Source organism: Globicephala melas, chromosome 9 (assembly GCF_963455315.2).
Source record: "Globicephala melas chromosome 9, mGloMel1.2, whole genome shotgun sequence".
NCBI lineage: Eukaryota > Metazoa > Chordata > Mammalia > Artiodactyla > Delphinidae > Globicephala > Globicephala melas.
The window spans coordinates 41,842,368-41,861,031 of record NC_083322.1 but is presented as its reverse complement, the minus strand read 5'-3'; the positions used below and the strand labels follow the sequence as shown (position 1 = coordinate 41,861,031).

Sequence of the window (18,664 nt, the reverse complement as noted above, 5' to 3'; positions counted from 1 at the left end):
GTTTGATGTGATAAGTATATTACATTTGACTTCCAAATACACCTCTACTCTCAGCAGCAAGATTTCCCATCTCTTTGAACAGATTCAATACTTTTGTAGTTAGAATGAAGTAGAATGAATATTACATTAAAAATTAAGAATATTGGGGAGCTTTGTGAAGAAGACAGGTTAAATTCTATAGCTAGAATGCATTATATCTAAAATTGAAGGACTACAAATTTCATTAAACCTCTGTTATTAGGGAAATGAACTGTTGCAAAATGCCAAATGTACTACCCTGATTGTAAATGCTTAGATATATATGGCTCAAAAATAATACAGAAATTATATATAACTACAATATAATTACTATTATAAATATTAAAAGAAGGCTTAAGAAGATAGCAAGAGTTGAAAATAAAGTGGATAAATCCTTTAGATTTACTTATAAGCACTTCCAATGTTTCAGTCAGGGTGTCATTGAGTTAACATGCAATTTCATGCACCTAGAAAAATGGCAGAATTACTGAATGTAATACAGTGAGAAAAAAGGGCCAGTCAGATAGATGGACACATACCTATTCGTGACGAAAGGTTAAGTGGTGGCTATATGGGCATTTAGAATGGTCATTCATAAATCCTTGTCAGTCAGTGGCAGCAGCTAATCAAACAACAAAGCAGATTTACTGAAAATGAGAATTTGGCCTGGTGCATTTTAACATCCATAAAGTCTCCCAAAGCTGAAGTAAAAATGAAGGGAGCTTTGGTACCCACGGCAGAAAAATTCCTTTTAGAATAGGGCAACCATCTTTTTATTGTAGTGAAAGAAAGTCTCATGCGTCAAGGTGTAGAGACTTTAAAGTGTCCCTCAGTGAATAAATCAGCAGTGTATTTAGAATGCAGCCCAGAAAAATAAAACCTCAGTTTTATTCGTATATGGAAGATTTTTCCTATATAAATGGCAAGTAATTGCAAGAAAGAGAATTAGAAAGAAAGAAAAGACTGTGAAAAAGAACTTGTCAGGTACTGGCCCTTCAATATTACAGAAAGAACTTTGTGACGTCATTACCACCTATTCATCCACAAATTAGGATGCATTAGCATTATCTCAGCTCCTTCCCCAGCAAACTAACACAAAGAAAAACTAAACATGCTTAAGCTACAGCACTACAAATACTTCTCTATTGGCTCTCATTTCTATAGGGAGAAATGGACTTCAGTTAGTCATTATGAATTATGGTATGTTATATAGTATTGCCTCTTTGAAGATTCTTTTAACCTGTGGAAAGTAGAAAGAAAACCTATACATGTTGACTTTATACATTACTGCATTGACACAGCATTTTTAACCACTAGGAATAATGCATCTTAAGATTCATCTGCCTTGTATTATTAAACTTTCTTGGTACATTGATATCCAATAGTTGCAGGACTTAGGCTGGCTAAGAACTTTACACTGATTCTCTCTCAAAGCCAAAAGATGTCCCCCACTACAGATGAATCCTGGTCCATGGTGCTTTCCCTCAGTGGTTGGTTTTATTGTGAGTCCAGCTCTCCTCTCTAATAGGTCCCATGTCTCTTGGAGAGCCCCGGCTCCAACACCCCACATCCCACCCACCCAACCCTGTCTTATATTTCCATACCCATTTGCACATTCTGGATCTAGATTCTCCTATTTTTAGAAGAGTCATACAAATGGCGTCATCACAGCAGAGGAATGGCGCAGTCCTTGGATAGCAGCATAGGGCCCCTGCTGAAAGTAGTGATGATACCGGGGCATGTGGAATGAGGGGAATGTTGGGCCACTCCCTTGCATGGAGCTGGCAATGGCCGATGGGGTTAGAGGCATCCCAAGTCGGCTATATGGTGGCAGAGAGCCCTGTATAGGGTGAGGAATGGGTGTCGCTATGGATGCTGTGCTGGTGCCAAGAGCAGTCAGGGACTGTGGGTGCTGAAATCCAGGAAAACTGGATGAAGATGATACCCAGGAACTGAGAGACAAATTATCAGATGTTGTAAAGGCTGATCCTGAAAGGAAAAAAAAAGTCTCATTAGACTGGAAACTCTACTCCAGTGTGCAAATCAAGAATTACATTACCTGAACAAATACAGCATGCTAACACATATATATGGAATCTTAAAAAAAAAAAAGGTTCTGGAGAACCTAGGGACAGGACAGGAATAAAGACGCAGACGTAGAGAATGGACTTGAGGACACGGGGAGGGGGAAGGGTAAGCTGGGACGAAGTGAGAGAGTGGCATGGACATATATACACTACCAAATGTAAAATAGACAGCTAGTAGGAAGTAGCCGCATAGCACAGGGAGATCAGCTCATGCTTTGTGACCACCTAGAGAGGTGGGATAGGGAGGGTGGGAGGGAGACACAAGAGGGAGGAGATATGGGGATATATGTATATGTAAAGCTGATTCACTTTGTTATACAGCAGAAACTAACACAACATTGTAAAGCAATTATACTCCAATAAAGATGTTTAAAAAAAAAAGAATTACATTATCTGTAAGGGTCAATTTTATTTTTAAAATTATGTAATAGATCTATAATTTAAAAGAGAGACAGGTCAATCATGAGGCATATCTAGCTTTCCACACAAGAATATATCATTTATACCATATATGGAAAAGAGAATTTACTGACTTAATGGATGGCCTGCATACTCCCTGAGAGTGGCCAAAACACTAGCAACCTGCCTGAAGGTAATGACCTGATTCCCTTTAAAGGACTTCCAAATAGCTGATATCCATCCTAACCTCTGTAGTATCCCTATAAGTAAGGCTGGACAGACAAGCCTCAACAAAGCTACCTGGTTTCCAAAGCCACTATGAAAACCCACAAGACTTTTTCTTTTTTTTTCTTTAGCTTCTGTAACTCTTTTCTTTTGGAAATAATGAGAACATTTACTATGTTGATTACATTTAAGACAGATACACAAAATCCAAACACATTTTAATATGCCAGCTCTACTCAGCATAGCTGAGTTATGTGGAAACAAAAGCACTGTCAAAAATAAAGCATAAATACTTAGAAATTACTCTGAAAAGAAATGCATGATACTTATTTGAAATTTTTCACACGACTCTATTGAAATAGAGATGTAAGGAAAGATTTTAATAATTGGAGACACATGCCATATTTTTGGATGAAAAATAAAAATTTTTTAAAAGTCATTTATTCCCAAATTAATTTATTGGTTGAGTGTAAAGCCAATGAAATGCCAATGTTTTTTCCCTCTTCAACTCGATTCTCAAAATTATCGGGACAAATAATGACAGAATTTAAAAATTTTTTAAATTATAACAAGGATAGATTTTCCCTACCAGATATAAAAATACGTTATCATGTTACAAAAACAAAATAATGCATTTATGAAAATAGCATAGTACTGAGCAAGATGAGAAGCCACATCAATAGAAAAGAACAAATTGTCACAATATAAAATAAAATATATATGTATACTGTATCATATATTTAGTATATAATAATATACTAAGTAATAATGGTAATATACATCATTACAAACTATCAGGAATGACAGCTTAGCGTCCATAATATTTTATTAGATATTTGACAAGTTGCAAGAGTAAGTTTTTCTTATATCACAGTATCCAGAAGTTTAAACAAAATTTGACACTGAATTTTCCAGTTGTATAATTACTAGTAGCTCATCTGGACTTAGCTATGAGGCATCATATGTTCTGACTGCTTATGCTATTCCATATCATGGACATAAAAATATGACAGAGGACTCTCCCCATGTGAACATCCCTGTGCCTGGGCACCCCCCTCTGGTTTCTTTTCTCTGGCCTCCCAGATGCAGAGGGCTCCTCTATGAACATCTGCAGCAAAGGAACTTTATAGTATTCCCCTACTCTCACCACCTGGGCCACCGTCTCTACGCAGTGTGTTCACTAGGAGAATCTTCTTTTTAAAAGTGTTTTCCATTCTAGTCATTGATCCTAATAAGATATTCCTGATATAAGTAAAACAGATATATTCCCTGATTTTCAGACTGTCAAACTGAGGTTGAGAAAGACTAAGGGGCCACCCCCAAAGTCCAAATAGCTCTTTGGTAGTAGATCACAGACAAATAACTCCTGGGCCCTGACTCAGAGGCTCAATGTCCTTTTACTGGAAAACAAACTACAGGAAGGCTTTAGGCAGCATAATCACTTAAGATGCAAAGACAAAATAATGATCAGCCTCAGGCTGTCCCTTCCTGAAGAGGCTTCTGAAATACTCTGGGACAGTCTCTTCCCTGAGGGCTAGGAGTCTCATCACCTCCCTGTCCAGCAGTTGCATAGCCCAGAAGCAGTCTTACCTCGATTTTGTGTTGTCTGAACCTCATCCCCCAGCACATCCTCTTCTCCTCCATAGGTACGGATGGGTGAGCGGGCATAGGAATGCTTTTGAATCAGGCTCTCCACACTTTCCCTAGATTAGAGAGTGACACATCCTGAGTAAACTAAAAAGCTAAGTACTCAGAGAAGAAGAGGAGTCTTAAAGATGATTTACCAGTCAGTAAAACCATTTTATCAGCCAAAAGACCACCACTTCAGTAAAGAATCCGCCTTCCAATGCAGGGGCTGCAGTTTCTATCCCTGGTCGGGGAACTAACTAAGATCCCACATTCCGCAGGGCAACTAAGCCCACATGCCACAACTACTGAGCTCACTCACGCGTCTCAACTAGAGAGCCCGCGTGCCGCAAACTACAGAGCCCATGCGCCACAACTAGAGAAGAGAAAACCCACAGGCCACACGTTTCTAATATTCTAGAAAACTAGAGAGAAGCCCGAGCACTATAACGAAGAGCCCGCACATCGCAATTAAGACCCGACACAGCCCAATAAATAAATTAATTAATTTAAAAAATATTTTAAAAAAATACCACCACTTCAGGGAAAGATAACATTCAAAACATGTACGTTTATTTCATTGTAGATGCCTCAGAAACATGACCTCAGGCATATAAATACAAGAAACCTAACTGGACAGGATAAGGACAATTCCCTGAAATTCTACAAAATTAGGGTCAAAGGTGAACAAGGAGCTATAAAACCTGACCATAGGAATATGGAATTTAATGATGTGAAAAAATGACTGGTGAATTTACTACAAACAGCTGCAATCCTGTGACTTCATTAGCTAATGAATACAAAACAAATACTCACCTGATAAGGAACTGCACTGATTGAACATCTGATAAAATACTGGCCCAAAGTTCAGAATATCATTAGTCATAAAAAAGACTCAATGTTCACTAATAAACCTAGTAAGTGCATAGAGTATATGACAATATGGGTAGTATGGATAATGGCCACTTTGAGATTCTTGTTGCTTTAAGACTGAAAATTATGGAAAACCTATGAAGGACACATAAAGGGCCACTAGGGAATTTAAGCCCTCAAATAAATTGGTGCATTGTCTTTGTAGATGGTCTTTCTCTTGCAATATAGTCTAAAAACTAAAGAGTGTTGTTAACTTTAAAAACAAAAATTATTTTGGTATTTGCCAGTTCAGCCTGCTGCCATTAAGAGAGAAAAACACCGGATAAGAGGTTTTTTAAAAAAATTAATTAATTTTTTTGGCTGCATTGGGTCTTTGTTGCTGTGCACAGGCTTTCTCTGGTTGCGGTGAACAGGGGCTACTCTTTGTTGTGGTACATGGGCTTCTCATTGCGGCGGCTTCTCTTGTTGCGGAGCACAGGCTGTAGGCACACAGGCTTCAGTAGTTGTTGCATGTGGCCTTCAGTAGTTGTGGTACGTGGGCTCAGTAGTTGTGGCTCGCCGGCTCTAGAGCGCAGGCTCAGTAGTTGTGGCGCACAGGCTTAGTTGCTCCACGGCATGGGATCTTCCCAGACCAGGGCTTGAACCCGTGTCCCCTGCATTGGCAGGTGGATTCTTAACCACTGTGCCACCTGGGAAGCCCCCAGCTAGAGTTTAGCCAAATGATTTCTTTGCCAAAAATGGAAGTTGGTAACAGATTAGCTTATACAGTATACATCTCCAAGAATAGCTGTGGCCTAAAGACCAACACCAAATTAACCACCAAAGGACGAAAAAAGGATTTTTAAAAAGTGTGTTGAATAAAGGACAAACCGAACACCAAATTTCATCTTGAGAGGATAAGGAAAGCAAATAAAATGTCATAATAACTTTTCAAAATGTAATACTTGTTAACATTTCACAGAGATATACAGACTTTACCTGTGAAAAAATACTAATAGTGAATTTGGTGTTCTAGAAAGCTTGTATACTCATACAGATTAAAGCATTGTGTCATATAGCATGCAAATGAAGACTTAAAGGTATGCCTAAAAGAAAAATTAATTCTAACAACTATTCAAGTTATATCTTTACTCCTAAAAGGTTTTAAAATAAGCATACAGTACCACCTCATGTAGCCAAAATCACTGGGATCAGGCAAAATCCAGATCCAGTGGATTAACATGTAGGTGTTTAAAAAAATGAGGCCATTCCATATTTATTGATATGGAATGATCACCAAGACATATTAAGTGAAAAAAGTTAAGTACAGAACAGTGTATAAAGTTTGCTACCATTTGTGAATTTAAAACAAGAAATATGTATGTTTGTATATGCACAGTATTTCCAGAATGTTCCAATTTCCAGAACAGGAAGCTGCGTAGAATAGGTTGTCTCTGTAGTGTGGAACTAGGGACCTACTGGAGCAATGATTCCCAAATTTGTCCCAAATACACTTGAGTTACCTAAAACTCTTAAAAAACAACAACTATATTGAGGTAAAATTAATATACAGTAAGTGGCATATATTTAAATTGTACAGTTTGATTGATTTGGGCTTACGTGACCAGTGACACCACCACCACAAGTGAGATAATAAATGTATGTAACACCTCCAGAAGTTTCCTCGTGCCCATCATGCTCCCTGGTCTCCACCCCAACATACTTTTCCAAGGAAAACACTAGTATGATTTCTGTTCCTACACATTAGTTTGTGTCTTCTAAAATTTTATAAAAACGAAATCATACCTTATGTGTATCTTTTTATCTGGCTCAATTACTTTGAGATTCACATATTAATAGTTCATTCTTTCTTATTCTGAGTAGCATTCTATTGTATGGACATACTATAGTCTACCTGTTTATCTGCTGATGGACATGTGCGTTGTTTCTAGTTTTTAACTGTTACACATGACGCTGCTGCATATATTAATATGTATTTTTAAATATACATGATTTCTGTTCTTTTGGGAAAATGCCTAGGAGTGGAATGGCTGGATCGTATGGTCGGTATATGTGTAATTTTTTAAGAAACTGCCAACCTATTTTCCAAAGCAGTTGTATCATTTATTTTAGTATTCCCACTCAGCAGTGTATGAGAGTTCCATTCCTCCACATTCTCACCAACACTTGGTGTGATCAGTCTTTTTAATTGTAGCTATTCTAATACACAGGTACTAGTATGTCATCATAGTTTTAATTTGTTTCCATAATGACTAAGATGTTGCTCATCTTTTTATGTGCTTATTTGCTTCTATGTATCAACTGTGGTAAAACTGTTCAAATATTTTGTTCATTTTAAAAATTAGGTTGTTTCCTTATTATTGAGTTTTGAGATTTCAATATATATTTGGGATGCTTGTCCTTATAGGATGTATGACTTGCAAATATTTTCTCCCAGGCTGTGGCTTGTCTTTTCATCTTTAACAGTGTCTTTTAAACAGCAGAAGTTTTTAATTTTTATAAAGTCCAATTTATTGTTTGCAATTTTATGGATGCTTTTGCTATACTATCCGAGAATCTTTGCCTAAACCAAGACCATAAAAGTTTCTCTTGGGCTTCCCTGGTGGCGCAGTGGTTGGGAGTCTGCCTGCCGATGCAGGGGACATGGGTTCGTGCCCTGGTCTGGGAAGATCCCACATGCCACGGAGCGACTAGGCCCGTGAGCCATGGCCACTGAGCCTGCGCGTCCGGAGCCTGTGCTCCGCAACGGGAGAAGCCACAACAGTGAGAGGCCCGCGTACCACAAAAAAAAAAAAAAATGTTTCTCTTAATTTTTTTTTCTAGAAGTTCTTATAGTTTTAGGTTTCACATAATGATATATAATTTGCCTTGAGCTAATTTTGTATAAGCATGAGGTATGGATGGATGTTCATTTTTTGCTTATTGATAGCCAACTATTCCAGCACTATTCGTTGAAGAGATGACCCCGTCTCCACTGAATTACCACTGCATCTTTGTCAAAAAAAACTTCTTCCTCTTTTTGCCTTCTTTTAGGTTATATTTTATAATTCCATTTCATCTCCTTTGTTGGTTTGTTTATTATTTATAACTTTTGGTTTTTTAGTGCTTGATTTAGTGTTCACAGTAAATATCTTTAACACGTCACAATCTGCTTGGCAAGTGATAGTTACCACTTTAAGTATAAGACTCACAATAACATTACTTTTATTTCTCTCTTCTAACCTTTGTACCGTTCTTGTCAGACATTTTACTTTTACAGAAACGCCACACTACACTGTTATTTTTTTGTCTAAACAGTGAATTATGTTTTAAAAGATTTGAATAATATGAAAAAAATCGATCTACTTATTCTTGTAGTTACCATTCCCACTGTCCTTCATTCCTTTGCGTAGATCTAGGTTGACATCTGATATAATTCTCCTTCTACCTGAAGGACTTCCTTTAACGTATCTGTAGTGCAATTTTGTGTGTCTGAAAAAAGTCTTCATTTTGCTTTTTTTTTTTTTTCTTTTTTGTAATACATGGGCCACTCACTGTTGTGGCCTCTCCCGTTGCGGAGCACAGGCTCCGGATGCGCAGGCTCAGCGGCCATGGCTTACAGGCCCAGCCGCTCTGCGGCATGTGGGATCTTCCCGGACTGGGGCACGAACCTGTGTCCCCTGCATCGGCAGGCGGACTCTCAACCACTGTGCCACCAGGGAAGCCCGCTTTTTTTTTTTTTTTTTTAACATTTTTGCTGGGTATAAATTTCTAGGTGAGCAGACTTTTTTCTTTCTGCACTTTTAGAAATGTTGCTCCACTGTCTCCTCATTTACTTTGTTTCTGACAAGAAATCTGCTGTCATCCTTGTCTTATCTACTATGTCTTTAATTCCCTGGTTGCTTTCAATATTTTCTACACTGGTTTTGAGCAATTTGATTATGATGTGCCTTGGTGTTATTTCTTAATGCTTCTTGAACTTCAGTTTGTTGGCCCTCTTTGGATTGTGTGTTTTTAGCTGTCATTAAATTTGGAAAATTTTTGAACATTATTTCTTCAAATATAGTTCTTCCTTCATCTCCCCATCCACCTTTTAGGGGCTCCAGTTCTCCAGTTACACATATATTAGACTATATTATATTATATATATTAGACTATATTATATTAGACTATATTATATTATTATTAGACTATATTAGTTTCCCCACAACTCACTGATACTCTTTATTTTTTAAAATTTAAAAAAATTTCTCTTTGCTCTCTGTTTTATTTTGGATAGTTTCTATTGCTGTGTCTTAAAGTTCTCTAATTATTTCATCTGCAACATCTAATCTGCCATTAGTCCCATCCAGTGTATCTTTCATTTTATACATTATAGTTTTCATCTTTAGAATTTTGACAAGGTCCTAATGTATAGCACAGGGAACTAGATTCAATATCCTGTGATAAACCATAATAGAATTTTGATTTGGATCACTTGGGCCTCTTCCGTGTCTCTACTTAATTTTTGGCTATTTGGAATACAGTTATAATAACTGTTTTAATGTCTTTGTCTGCTAATTGTAATATTTGTGTCAGTTCTGGGTTATTTTCAATTGGTTAATTTATGGGTTATATTTTTCTACTTTGCATTTCTGGTAATTTTTAATTGGATGTCAGATGTGAATTTTATCTTGGTGGTTGCTGGATATTTCTGTATTCTTATAAATATTCTTGAGCTTTGTTCTAGGATATAGTTAAGCTACTTGGAAATAAGTGATCGTTTGGGGTCTTGCTTTCAAGATACGTTAGGTAGGACTGGAATACTGTTTAGTCTAGGACTAATTTTGTTCTCACTATTAAAGCAAAACCCATCTGAGTATTCTATCAAATGCCCTGCAAATTGCAAGATTTTCCAGTCCATCTAGTTAGAACAGGCGTTATTTTTATCACTGTATGGACACTAGGTACTGTTGCCTCCAGTCTTATCAGGTGCTCCCTTCCCCGCAACCTCTGGTAGTTTCCTCACACATGTGCTAGTCAGCTCCCAGCTGAACACTCAAGAGGGACCCCCCTGTAGGACTTTGGCGTTCTCTTCTCCTGTGGTCTGTCCTGTGGATTCTCACTGTTTGCTCTCATTGAACTCTCAGCTCTGAGTGCTCAACTCAGGGAGTCTGCCAGGCTCAGCCTATATTCTCTCTCCCTGTGCCATGGCCTACTCTCTCAGACTATAAGCTGGGTCCATCATAGGGCTCACCTCATTTGTTTCCCATCTTTCAGGGATTACTGTCTTTTTTTGCCTTGTGTCCAGTATCATTTAAAAAAGCATTGTTTCATATATTTTGTGTGTTTCTTAGTTATTTAAGGCAAGAGGTTATATTTGGTCCTTGTTGCTTTACCTTTACCTGAAGCAAAGTCTGTCCTGAGGCTCTTCTAAAAATTCCAAAACCAGGTCATACCCACAGATCAAGTAAATCGCAATCTATGGGGTGGGACACAGGCTTCAGTAATTGTAAAGCTCCCCAGGTGGTTCTAGTGGAGGAGAAGGTGTGTGATGGATACTTTTCTCCATATATGCCTCTGTACCATTTGAACTTTGGACATGTTTATTCAAAATTAATTACAAATCATAAACTATCATAAGAAATGGTAACCTACCAATGGACAAAAGAGAAGAACTGCTGGTCTAACGCTGATACTTGGGGAACTTATAATGAATCGATAAAACTTGTCATTATCATGCTGATTTTTATATCAATATAGTAAATGCATTGGAGGCAATGTGGTATATTGGAAATTTCATGGGCTTTAAAGTCACTCATCAAATGGATGAATGGATAGATGAGTATATGGACCACCTAAAACCATTTTCACATTCTAGTTTTGTTACTTCCTTAACCTCTCTTCATCTGTAAATTGGGAAGTCATTCATTCATCCCCCCCAAAATTATTTAGCACCTTTTATGAACAAGGCACTATTCTAGGAATTATGGAGACAGCAGTAAGCAAAACGTAAAAATCCCTGCCTAATGGGAGAGAGGGCTGGGGGAGAAGGAGAAGATGATAAGAAAAATATGTAGAAAAATGTGTAGCATATTAGATGATGATGATAGTGCTATGGAAAAATAAAAGTAAAGCAAATAATAGTGATAAGAACTATAACTATGAGAATTAAATGAGGTAAGGCATTTGAATTGCTCAAAAGTGGCACATAGGAGGTACGCAGTAAATATTAGTGCCCTATAAAAGTATATCTAAAGCAGGTAAAAATTCTATTCTTTTAGATTATATTTTTTTCCAGTTTATTTCACCCATATGAATAATCCTAATTCAGAATAACGTGATCCAAACAGGAGGATTTTTCTCAGTGATTGAATGTAAAAGTCAGCAGAAAACTTGAAAAGTATGTTATTTGCATTTCTATTATAAAATTATACCTATCATAAAATATAACATTAAGCTTTAATGAGTCCATATCACCTGTTTAAAACTGTAACCTATTTTTAAAGATCCCGTGAACTTGTTGAATCCCTTGAGTTGGACTTGTTGACATGAAAATATTTTATCATTTACTAAGAGGCACCAGTAAATGAAGAAATGAACAGAAAGGGTAACTTGGCATAACATGGACCCTAACTAATCAATTTGCTAACTGCCATATATTTTAAGTTTTATATGCCCACACTCTGGTAATGTTGGACCCCTGTAGCCTTAACAGCTGAGTCACTTACTCAAGGACTTAATTCACTGTAATATTAGAGCATGACTGTCTTTTTGGGTAACTTGGGTCATTAAGAAAAACGTCAATTGAGATGAGTAACCTTTAATAAAATGACAACTATTACATACATTCAAGCTGATGTCCTTTTAGTCTAAGCCATGTGTCATACTGTTAATATTTAAAATGAACTTAGAAAAGAATTAGGTGGTTATTTTCACATGAGGAAAGAACTTGTTTCAGATACCCTAGAAAATATTTTCTCTTTGTAAAGTCATAAAGGAGTGACCATCAATGAGCTGAAATTATGGATGGTATATTTCTAAGGTGTATTCTGTTGCCCATCCTAGGCACATAGACTGCTCTATCCAAGCATTTGAGTTCAAAAGCAGAGTGTAGTATCTGCCGCTCTAAAAATGCCCTTATATAAAATCATTTAAACATTTTTCACATATACACAAGAAAAATTGTTTAAATAACACAATGAATCACTGCCTTGTGAAATATTTTGCTTTTCTATACAAAGTACATTATATTTATTTTGTCCTTGGAAGATCACTGGTATCATTACTTATTCTTGTCTCTAAGAGGGAGAAAAAAGGGATTTATTGAAGTGATTTATTTTTGTCAGGCCTGGAAGGGAACTGAAAGCAATGGCAGTTCTTATATAAAGGATGGCATAATTAAATTATTGCCTTTTAAGTGATTGAAAACAGTGGTGCAAATCAGGGCCGTCTCTTCGAAGATGTTACGAAGAATAGACAGCTCATGTTGTTTACTTTATGTCTAATCCCTGTTTCCAGCAGAATGAAAAGTGCAAAGAATTTATTTAGCCTGGAAGACTACTGTGAGGATTTCTGGAATACTGTGCTCTGAAAAATAAGGGATAACTCACCTAATGGGTTAAGTGACTTATGTATTACAAGCTAGGACAGTACCTTGTAATGCTCAGTTCTGTTACATCCCAAAGTAAGAGACAATAGTTACTTTGGATTTTAATAGATAAGTAAAATGGGTACCATTATTGAAGGTTGGCCTTTCTAATATCTAACACTAAATTATTTTTCTAGGCAAAAAGCATACATTATTAGGTATCTTTAAGAGATCTCTTCTGACTAATGTGTAACCATCAATTCCAAGACTAATATACATGTAAGAGACACAATCATAGCCAGAAGGTGGGCAAAATACAGGGTAGCTGCAATGATTATGTTGATTCTGCAAAAATGTTCAGAACTATTGGAAGTCATCTGAACTATCTGTTGAAACTCTAGATAAGCAAAACCAACATACTCTATCAGTATTGAACTGATTACCCTTCCTCTATCTCTGAAACTAGAGTACAAATTTCTTAATGATCAAAAAGCAAAACCTTCCCTTTTCCTTCACATTCTCCTTTGCACCATTGCTTCACCCAATATATTCCTCTTTAAATGCACTTACTAGATGGATGGCAATCATGTGTTTGCATGACCACCGTTACCACTACACTGTTGGCCTTTGAACGAGGGAGAGAACAATGCTTTCTTTATCTAGGCAGTGGTTCTCAAACTTTAGTGTATTATAGACTGAGTGTTTGTGTCCCCCAAATTCATGTTGAAATCTTAATCTCCAATGTAATGATTTTAGGATGTGAGGCCTTTGGTAGACCGTTAGGTTTTAAGTGTGGAGCCCTCATAAATGGGATTAGTACCCTTATAAGAGAAAGGAGAGCTTGCTTTAGCTTTCTGTTCTTCAGCCATGTGAGGACACAGTGAGAAGACAGCTATCTGTGAACCACAGGCAGGTCCTCACCAAAAACTGAATCTGCCAGCACCTTGATCTTAGACTCACCAGCTTCCAAAACTGTGAGAAATAAATGTCTGTTGTTTAAGCTACTCACAGTCTATGGCATTTTTGTTATAGCAGCCCAACAGACTAAGACAGTGTTCATCAGAATTACCTGGAGGGCTGGTCAAAACGCAGATTTTTGGACCCCACCCTAGAGTTTCTAATTTAGTAAGTCTGAAGTATGGCTCAAGAATATTATTTCTAGCGTGTTTCCAGGTAACGCTGATGCTACTGACCTGGAGGCCACACTCGGAGAACCGCTGCCCTAGTGTAGTGGTTACTGGAACCTGCTTAGCTCGAATCCTAGCCCTGCCACTTGCCAGTTGTGTGCCTTTGGTCAAATTACTTCACTACTCTTTGTCTTAGTTTTCTCATCTGCAAAATGAGGGATATTAATATGACCTAGCTTTTAGGGTTATTATTAAGATTTAATGAGTTAAATACATATAGAGAGTTTATGTTTGTACTTGGCATATAATAAGTGCTCAATAAATGTTTATAGGTAACAAAATTAAATCACTGTTATTATTGAGTATCAAAATCATGTGTTCCTAAAGCTGGTTACATAATCATAATCATTTTAGATGAAATTGAGACTTCCAGTCGCTATAACTTGCTATGCTTCATTTAAACCATCCTACAATATACATGTCAGAGAGAAAATTAAATAAAAAGTAAATATTATTTCAATTTACATTCTAACTTTCTCTCTTTCTAAATACAGACCCGGTAAAAAGCTGCATTCAGGGAGAAAATGACAGATCCATTAAAATCAAATCTAATTTACAGGAAACAAAATATTTAAAGTTGTCCGTGCTCATGAGTTTGCTCATGTTTACATCATATTTTACTAGTAGGCCTTTGTAAACAACTCCTTGTCACAATATTTTTCTAAAGATTTATGCAGATAATGTTATAAATTACTGGAAGACAATATATCAATATTTGTTGCTTCCACAAAGTACTTAATAAATGAAAGCTTTAGATAATACAATTGGAGTTGTATTATAAATCATTAATTTTAATTTGAGAACAGAAATATATTATGCAATACATTTTGGAAAAACAAAATAATCTTTTTAAAAGCTTTTAGATTTTAGCTTATTTTTATTTATGTGACTTAATCCTACTAATTTTTCTTTTCAATAGTAATACACATTTCTGGTTTTATATCATTATTAGCAACTTAAATAAGTAAACTGTACCACTGTGGAAAAAAAAAAAAAAACTAGTTTCTTAAGTCTAACTGTTGTGACTAGAACAAAGGTCTCATGCAAAGTACAGATTATTCAGCCTCTAAAAATAAACTTTAGTAAATTGTGAGGCAGGGAACAAATATCGTTTAGACACAGATAGAAAGAAAGACACAAGCAAGAAAAAAAGGAGGACAACTTATGACCATAAGTCAGTTGTGAATAACTCTGCTGCTCTATCAAACCCGCTGATTTGTTTGAGACTGTTTTGTAATATAAATGTTTCCTCTTAGAAGCTGTGAATAAATGAGTAACGTTTTAAATGCAGGAACATAGCTTGCTAGTTAAAAGAATTTTGTGGTAACTACTTATATAATTTGAAAAGAAAAATTTAGTTCTGTTGAAAGTCATCCCTTCCTTTCTGTGGTTGTTGTTACCAGACTATTTTAATTTATTAAATTAATAGATTGTATTTAAAAGCAGACTTTAATCTGGTTACCAAACAAAATAACTTCCACTTTATGCATACAGTCTCTTATACTAACTCTGCCTTCATTGGAGATGATAAAAAGATGTTTCTTTACTAAGAAGCTGTGCGATCAGATTCCTTATCTGTGTCTGGGCTTTGCTTTCTCCTATAAAATGAGGGTGTGGTAGGGAAATGGTGGGCTGGATTAGATGATCTCTAAGATCCATTATGGCTCTAACAATTTATGAGTCTATAGATATATAAACAGAAGTAAAAATTAAAAAGAGTCATTTTGAAAAAGTCCAGTACTAGTTGCAAAGAACCCTGAGTTCTAACCCCAAATCTTCTACTAACTAATTGTGTGATCTGGCAGATTACTCTCTGGGCCCTACTTGCCTCATTGGTATAATGACAAAACTGGTTGGCTCCCCAAATCACTCCAGCCTTAAAATAAATGAAGCAGAGACCATTGTTACTAGCTTTTGCCATTTGCTTTCTTTAGTATTTTTACTTTCGAATAGCCTGCCTCTCACTGGTGGTGGCTGCCTTTAACATCCAGGGTTTTTTGTTTGTTTTTTTTTTAGCTGACTTCATTGAAATTATGTTTCACTTTTACTTTATTACAGACACTGCATAATCTACTTTATAAGAGTCTCCGGAATACTCAAGTATAGTTGTATTTATGAAAGATTAAGGGAATTAGCAAACTAAGTTATGAGCCATAACCATTTCACTATTCACTAGGCTGTAGTTTAATCCATTTATTTTCTCAGGCAATACAATGCTCCCCCATATATATATATATATATATATATATATATATATATATATATATATATTCTGCTTTGCATAAATCAGTTATACTGGTTTTCTTCTAAAGATAGAATATAAGGAGGGATATGTGAACTTATGTTGTCGGCTATTTGGGTAACAACTATTAGGTTGGACTAATCAGTTCATGACACGCATGACTTCTTCAGGAGCCCTGAATGTCAGAATTTTCTTTTTCCCAAAGCTAGCCAGAATGCTTAGAAGAAAGCCCAGATACCAGCAGCAGGTATCCTAAATAGGGGAAGGTGAAGATGAGGAGGAGAGATGAACTAAGTACACAAAAGTATACTGCAGAAAGTCTTATTCTGGACCACATTTTAAGGAAAAAAGTGACTAATATGTTCAGAATTCAAAGGTAGAGGAGGATTTTTTAAAGAAATGGCTCTACTATAGGACATCTGGAGAGAGCACTGAGCAGGACTTCCATTCAGCTTCCCACTGAGTCCACCAAAATGATGCAAGTGCCAGCTGTCTGGATGGGACCCATGATGTAGAGAAGGAAAATCCACATAATCCTTACATTTCATTTCACCATGATTTTCCACTTCTCTGCCTCTAAGGTCATCAGCAGAGCTTCTGACAATTTAAAATTTATTCCGTTGGCAAGCTCACTAGAAGTTAGTGTAGGGAGGGTCTTGGATTGTACTCCAAGGACTCCTCATTCTAAGAAAGCATGAGGTACAAGAGGAACAAATGCATAATGTTTCAGAAGACTGATGCCACCTTTCTGTCCCTTCACATCATCTATGAGTGAAAGAAATAAGAAGGCAACATGTCCAGATAATCCTCTGGGAACTGGGCATCCCCTTCTGCCCTTTGATCAAGGACAATAAGAACAAAGGAAAAAGAATGAAATCTTTTGATCATTCCAGAAAAAAGGCTGTCACTTACATGGGAAAGAATATTAGATTGTCATCAGAGTTTGACAGCCATAGTTTATTCCAGGAGACACTGAAGTAACAACATATCTAAAATATGGCAGGAAAGAAAATGTGATGGAAGGATTGTGTATACCAAGTCCAACTGACTTTCACAAATGGAGGCCACAGACTTTCATGTTCATGCAAAAGACAAGGAATTTTGGTCCCACTATAGCCTTTCTTGAGGAACCAAGTAGAAAATGAACTTCAGACAACCAAAACATGGGAGAGATACTGACATAAGATGCATCAGGGACATTAAATATATATTTACTTATAGAACTAAGACTAAACCATGGTTATAAGAAAGGATACAGTATTCTCCGACAAGGTAGATGAGATACAGTTCTCAAAAATGGGGGGGAGAATGGGGAAAGAACATGGTAAGTAGAATAAAGTTGTTGATTATATATGTTTATTAACTGGGATTAAAAGGATGTTACTTCAAATCAGATGCTGAAAAAGAGGGAAAGTAGGGGGGAAGAAAAAAGAAGTTACTAGTTAATTTCAATATTGCTTCTAGGAGGGGACTTAAAAGAAAATTAGAGGGAGAGTAGGAGTTCTTAACAGATATTAGTGTAAAGGAAAACAGAACAAGAGTATGAATCTTGCTAGTTACCAAAAAAAAGTATTAAAAAAAAGGTTGCTAATAAAATAGACCACATAGTAAAAGATTATTTATATAAAATACTTGTATATCTATTTAAATATAACAAAACAATATGCCACAACTGAGCCCAAACATATTACTATATACATTACATGTATATTATATACTTACATAGTACAGATATATATATGTAATAAAATACTAATGTACATTGTTACATAAAAAACAAGGTGAAAATGTATAGAGTGTTAAAATTTAAGAAAAAGAAACATATATAAACATGTATCTGCTTATATTAAAAAACATAATATATTATATTAAAAAACAAGGATAAACAATGCTTTTTCTTTTTTTTTAATGGTTACCGATAGGAGAGGGAAGAAATAGGATGGAGGAGATGTAGAATTTTGACTGTCTTTGAATAAGTCATGTTCTGTAGATTTGTCTTGAAACCATGTAAATCATGTATTAAATAACCATATAAGAAAATTATACTTTTTTAAATTCCCAAAAATAAAAAATACAATAAAACAAATGAACCTAAATGTGTATCATTAGGTTAGTGGTATGAACAAAAAACAAAACAAAACTTAAAAAAAAACACAACACTGTAGTATCAACAGAATCTACACTAAGGACAAAAAGAACCACAAAGATTTTTAACTATTTTTAGTTGGCACATTGGTGGAGATATGCTGACATACATATTCTGAGATTGCTGTGCTTCTCTATGCTGTGAGATAAAGCAAAAAAGGAGCAATGACAGAATATTCTGTCATTCCTGGTGTTACTGAGAACTAGAGGCTCAGCATGAGAGAAAAGAAGTACAGATAAAAGGTCAGAGAGGTTAAGTAAAAACTTTATCATCCTGAATTGAAATAGAAAGTATCAGTATGAACTTAAGTAG

At 36.0% G+C, this 18,664-nt stretch overlaps 1 protein-coding gene across 1 annotated transcript in view; it reads right to left on the bottom strand.

Moving 5' to 3' along the window:
• Positions 1 to 1,666: 1,666 nt before the first annotated feature.
• The window catches only part of TBX20 (T-box transcription factor 20), a 50,695-nt gene continuing 33,697 nt past the window's right edge, over positions 1,667 to 18,664 (bottom strand). The window contains exons 7-8 of the mRNA XM_030856973.2: positions 4,320 to 4,432; positions 1,667 to 2,007 (exon numbers count right to left, since the gene is read on the bottom strand). Of these exons, the coding sequence (XP_030712833.1) occupies positions 1,667 to 2,007; positions 4,320 to 4,432 (454 nt within the window). The remainder of the gene's footprint in view (positions 2,008 to 4,319; positions 4,433 to 18,664) is intronic.